We start from the raw sequence: 6,363 nt of genomic DNA on the forward strand, positions 1-6,363 counted from the left end.
TGATATTACATTAAAACTGCTGTCATTATTTACCATGGTCTTCATTCAAAACAAATCTAATGGAATATAAATATTACATTTAGCAGCAGCAGCAGCAGCAGAAGTAGCACCAACAGGGTGTAGCCAACATTACATACACACATGTGTGTGTACGTGTGCGTGTGTGTGCTTGCGCGCGCGCGAGCACGCACGTACACGCATACACAAACACACAACCTGAAGTTGTTGTAGTCAGGCCTGATTTTATGGCAAAGAATTGACCCAATCCATCAATCAATGTTATATTTGCTTCACCTGAACTGTTTTATATGTATGTGTGTATATATATACATGGTAAATGAAAGGTGGAAGATATATAAATACATATGCATGCGTGTGTGTGTGTACTCAAATCAGTGACCATAATCTTCTGTTGTTGTTTGTAGTGGTGGTGGTGGTGGTGGTGGTGGTGATGTTCTCATTTTTGTTTTATGTTGAGTAACGACAGGTAACACTGCTTCAATAAACAGCTGACACAGAATTAACCAATCAAAAACTTAGAAGTCACTCATAACACCTACACATTTCATATACCAGAATTCACTGTATTAATAGTTTCAAACACCATTTATCATCATCATCAATATCACCACCACTACCACCACCACCACCACCACCACTGCCACCCCTGTTACCATTACTCCCTTCTCTTCGTAACAAATGTCTCTACCTTGATGCTGCTGGTACCACATGAAAAGTACCCAGTTCACTCTGTAAAGTACTTAATGTTAGGAAGGGTATCCAACCATAAAAAACTATACCAAAACAGATAGTGGGGCTTGGTTCAGTCTTCTTGACTTCAGAATTAAAGCTAGAGAGGCTCAGAGAGATAAACCACATGTGAAAAGAAGATTATGGAAGCTCAAAGATCCAGCAAGCCAACAAAAATTTAGAAACATTTAACTGAAAGCCTATGAGGATAGAGAAGAGGAGGAGGAGGAGGAGGAGGAAGAAAGGACAAATAGCTTAGAGGACAACCGGAAGTTCCTGTGGGACAATTTATTGGGTGCCACTAACTAAATCTCCATTATAGGAAGACAGCTGTTTCTACCTCTCTGTCTCTTTGTCAAACTCAAACCTTTCATCTTCTGACATAAGTTACCCTCTTCAAATGCCCCTACACCTCTCATAATTCCTTGTCTTGCGAGTTACTTGGTAACTCTGCCAGTGCTGGTGCCACATGAAAAGCATCCAGTCCACACTGTAAAGTGGTTGGCATTTGGAAGGGCATCCAGTTGTAAAAATCATGCCAAAACTAATCCCACCTATGCTACTGGTGCCATGTAAAAAGCACTGAATCCACTCTGCAGAGTGGTTGGTGTTAGGAAGGGCATCTAGCCATAAAAACCCTGCCAAAACAGACACAAAAAGCTTAGGGTAGTTTTTCTACCTGACCACGTCCTGTCAACCATCCTACTCATGCATGCATGGAAGATGGATGTTAAATGATAATAATGATAATGTGTGTGTGTGTGTGTGTGTGTGTGTGTGTGTGTGTGTGTGTCTTTGTGTCAGGAGCTGGCAAGTTGGAGAGCTGTACTATGCTCCAGTTATCTATTTTGGCATGGTTCCTATGGCTGGATACCCTTCTTGGTGCCAACCACTTTATAGTGTGTATTGGGTGCTTTTTACTTGGCACCAGCACAGGCGTTTTTTACATGGTACAAATTTGGTATTTCATAATTTTGTGTTCAAATCCAGCTAGAGCTGGCTTTAGTAAAGGTGACTTTGGGCCTCATCATATGAATGGACTTCTGTTTGATGCTGACTCACCATCTTATGTCTCCTTGTCATGCCTAGATCTCTTCTCTATTCCAAAATCTTTGTTACATCTCCAGAAGACACTCCAAGGGATGAAAGTGATTTTATTTCCTTCGTACAACCATGTAAATGTTTAGAACAAGGAGATTCTTTTGAAATTTACTTGTTACATATTGCTGAAAAACTTTCCAAAAGACTGAGTATTTTTTGTGTCTTTATTGTAGGTGGGCCCCAGGAGAATGGTCAGAGTGCAGTTTGACCTGTGGAGAAGGACAAATGACACGGCAAGTGGAATGCAAGCAGAAATATTCTAAAACATTTTTCAAAAGAGTTTCTGCATCAGCATGCCTGAACCAAACTCGTTTGATAACTGTGAAAAAATGTCAGAATAAACCCTGTTCACAATGGGAAATTAAAGAATGGTCAAAGGTAATTTATAAGTAATCTTTTAAGAGCTATTTGTTGACTAACACCAAAATATAAATGTATTCTGATGGTATTAAATCATATTAGCAAGATAAAAGTTTGAGAAGGTCAATGAAACTAAAATCTGGCCAGGCCATACATTCTTCAAAAACATATCCTGCATGTAGTTTTTTTGTCATATGAACTAGCCAGACAATTTTACGTTGTCCTTTATTTTGTAAAGTTGTGTTTATATGTGCAACAATGTTTTGATCCGACATTTTCTATAATTCCAGTGTTCAGTTGAGTGTGGTCTTGGACAACGTAGTCGAAAAGTGACATGTGTGTCAGCTGATGGCAGAGTAATTCCTGACTATGAATGCCGTGAAACCAAACCTTCAGTTTCAGAAGTTTGCAATATGGGCTCCTGCGCCAAATCTTGGTTTTTCACAGAATGGTCAAAAGAGGTGAGAACTTTCCACTTTCTTCTCTGACAAAGATATTTTGCATATATCACACTCACATCTCCAGTTACTCAACACCAGAGCTGGCTCAAGGCACCAGCAACTTGGGCAGTCACTTGAAGTGCCATGTGCTAGTGGGTGCCAAGGAGAGCATGACAAAGACATGGAAATTTCCATGACTGTCAGCTTGTACACACCGATGTTCAGCCAGCAACCCTAGGACCAGCCCTGCCCAACACACTCCACTCACCACACTTCACTTACTCATTTTGTACTCCACTCACCCAGTACACATGCCACTCACTCACACACAGTACTCACCCACACATTGTTCACTCACTCAACATACACTCTACTCCCTTACCACTCATGCCGTATATATGTATAAATGCCTTTTAATTGCTATGTTTAGATGAAGGCATAATGCCCACAATCTCCTTTACAAGTTCTCACAGACTGGTAAAATTTCTGCCCTTAATGTCCTCAGACATTTTTAAGACAATCTCTGTGGGAAAGATATGAACAACAATGGAATTCCAAATGGTCAACACTTAGAGAAAGAAGAACTAGGCATAGGGATTAGTATAGGGCCTTGAGAGGTCGATCACTTTAAGGGTGATGAATGGAGATGGGATGTAATGTATCTATCAGAGATCCAAGAAAAGCCATTCCTTCTGTCAATGCTGTTGTTATCCTTCAGCTTATGGAATATGTACTCATGCATTGCTTTTGGCTGATATGCCGCCTGCTTTACCTTCAAACTTCTGTTCTGATAATCCAGTCAAGCCTCCTTTGAATCGCATGAGACAGTTGTATTCTAAGAGTACCGGCTCAATAGTTCTTCTCCAGCTCTGAAGATGCTTTTGCTCTCACATTTGAGCATGTATTCCTTTCTTCACTGTTCATTTGTGACATTCAAAGGCTGTTTGGACTGACTTTATGCCTCTACCACCATCATTTCATCTCACGTAGATCCTATTGGTGTCACTGTTGATGTAGAAATTGCCAATGGTTATCAGTACCTTTCTGGTTTTGATGTCTAGGCTGCATATCTCATCAAGTGTCCATCAAGTGTGTATAAAGAATAGATTTGTATTTAAGTTGTTGTGCGTGTACGTATGTGTGAGTGTGCGTTTGAGAGAGAGAGAGAAAGTGTGTGTGTGTGTATGTTTGTGTGTGTGGTTGACTAAATTTCTGTCTCCGTGTCTATCTGGTTGTACCAATGACAGTTACAAAATAGTTTCTATGCTTGGATCAAGGGAGGTAACTTAAATTTGAGAGTTTTACGTGTTCTAGGATTAACAGGCGTGTGTGTGTATGTGTGTGTGTGCGTGTGCATGTGTGTGTGTGTGTGTGTGTGCTTGTTTGTGTGTGAGCGTGTTTGTGTGTGAGCGTGTGTGTGTGGTTGCCTAAACATCTGTCCATTTGTCTCCTTGTCTACCTGGCTGTACCTGTGACAGTTACAGAACAGTTTCTATGATTGGAGCAAGGGAGATGACTTTAATTTGAGATTTTTATGCGATTTAGGATTAACAGGAATGTGTGTGTGTGTGTGTGTGTGTGTGTGTGTGTGTGTGTGTGCGTGTGTGTGTGAGCGTGTTTGTGTGTGAGCGTGTGTGTGTGGTTGCCTAAACCTCTGTCCATTTGTCCCCTTGTCTACCTGGTTGTACCTGTGACAGTTACAGAACAGTTTCTATGATCGGAGCAAGGAAGATGACTTTAATTTGAGATTTTTATGTGATTTAGGATTAACAGGAATGTGTGTGTGTGTGTGTGTGCGTTTATCTGTTTAGTATCTACTGTTGGAAAAAAATCGTAATTTCCCTGAAATAAAGATAGACCCAAGAATATTACACCATTATCAGGAAAAAGGTAAAATTCAGAGAAACAAAAGCTCGACTAAACTTAACTTGCAACTTTGCAGTTGTTTCAGCTGGTGTCTAGAGCCATCATCATGGTTTGCCTTTTTATTTTCTTTCTTGATGCTGTTGATATGTCTGAAAGAGAAATAAAAAAAAGTTGATATTTTGTACATATCCTGTAAGTTTAGGGTTAGGTTATCTTCCATGTGTGGCCCACTAAAAGATGTGTTCACAAAGACCTGGTGTATCCTGTACAATCAGGACATTCAGTGGTTTTGTAGTTAGAGGTTTTCACTTTGCTAAGGAAATCTAATAAAATGTAATCACTTTCATTGTTTTATCAATCATTGGACTGTGACTATACTGGGGCATCATTTTCAAGAGTTCAGTCAACCTCATTAATCTCACATAATTCTCTCCTTTATGGGAGAAGGGTCTTACAAAGCTCATGGATGCTGTCTCTTCACTTTTCAGTAATCAATTTAACAAATTGAAGTCTTTTAATTGCAGCACTCTATCTTCTACGCTTCTGTAGTATTATTACTTATACGTCTTTTATTTCTGTATTGTTTAGTGTTCCTCTTCCTGTGGTCATGGAGTCCTTCGACGTCAAGTTCACTGTTCAGCTGATGATGGTAGCAACTTGGAAGACAGCAAATGTAAATTAAGTGAGAAACCAAAGTCAGAGAAGTCTTGTAAGAGTGACCAGCCTTGTGGTGGTTTATGGTTCACAGGGCCATGGTCTGAGGTCAGTATTCAAAATTTACTAATAATACCAATAATAATAATAATAATGATGATAATAATAATAATAATAATAATGATAATAATAATAATTCTTTCTTTATTGGCCACCATGGCTGAACACAAAACATAGAGGACGATACACAGGTGAGGGACAGTGAGGTTTAAATGTGTAAGCAGTCAACAAACACAACGATTAACAAAGAGATTAAAACAACAATATGCTTCCCCAATAGGAGGGAGTTCCACCATAAGGTGACCAAAAAGACTTCATGCACTTTGGACCCCTTAACACCAATGGCTCCATGAAAGGTACCCTCTCTTCTCAGTTCCATCCAGCCTGCAGGTGCACACTTAGCGTAGGCCTATTCACGTGGGCCATTCTTGCCACATTCACCCACCTTTCAACGAACTCCCTCTCCAGCCTCACTTTCCTTTTCAGGGGGAACCTGAAAAAGTTAATGAGGCCTTGGCCAAAGAGGAGGGTACCCGTCTTCAACCCTTTCAATCACATCCACCACACAACCTCTTTTGCCATAGCCACCAGACAGAGAAAAATTGCCCTCCCTTCTCAGCCAAAGGAAGGAGGTGGGGCGATCAGTAATAATCCTTTCTGCTATGGTTATAAAACAGGTATAAAACAATCTCAACTAACCAACATGGAAGAAAAAACATAGAAATTGTAAAAAGTTTATTGAGAATTAAGAAAGTAAACTAACTTCCAGAATTATTTGTGATTTTCCTTCATGTTACAATTTTTGGAGAATTTTATTGTTCTGTTGCAGTGCTCTGCCACTTGTGGTCAAGCCTTTAAGATACGCAGTGCTGCATGTGTCAAAAAGTTGCATTCTACATCATTTGTTGTGGTTAGTCCAAATAACTGCGTGAAGAAAGACAAACCAGCAACAAAAGAACCCTGTCTTACAATGCCAGCATGTCCTGCCCAATGGCATATGACAGAATGGACACAGGTATTACGGCTTTCCACTCATTTTATCCTCATCTCTTCTTCACCTCCATATTCTCATATCATCTCTCTCTCTCTCTCTCTCTCTTATATATATATATATATATATATATATATAATT

The 6,363-nt window shown here is 39.8% G+C and overlaps 1 protein-coding gene across 3 annotated transcripts in view; it reads left to right on the plus strand.

The window, feature by feature from the left end:
- LOC106870936 (thrombospondin type-1 domain-containing protein 4) overlaps window positions 1-6,363 on the plus strand; it is a 130,006-nt gene that overhangs the window by 121,803 nt on the left and 1,840 nt on the right. For all 3 annotated transcript variants that reach the window (XM_014917177.2, XM_014917176.2, XM_014917178.2), the window contains 4 exons: window positions 2,025-2,229; window positions 2,502-2,672; window positions 5,106-5,279; window positions 6,061-6,246. In XM_014917177.2, coding sequence (XP_014772663.1) covers window positions 2,025-2,229; window positions 2,502-2,672; window positions 5,106-5,279; window positions 6,061-6,246 — 736 coding nt within the window. The remainder of the gene's footprint in view (window positions 1-2,024; window positions 2,230-2,501; window positions 2,673-5,105; window positions 5,280-6,060; window positions 6,247-6,363) is intronic.

The sequence above is a fragment of the Octopus bimaculoides genome, chromosome 12, assembly GCF_001194135.2.
Source record: "Octopus bimaculoides isolate UCB-OBI-ISO-001 chromosome 12, ASM119413v2, whole genome shotgun sequence".
Lineage (NCBI taxonomy): Eukaryota > Metazoa > Mollusca > Cephalopoda > Octopoda > Octopodidae > Octopus > Octopus bimaculoides.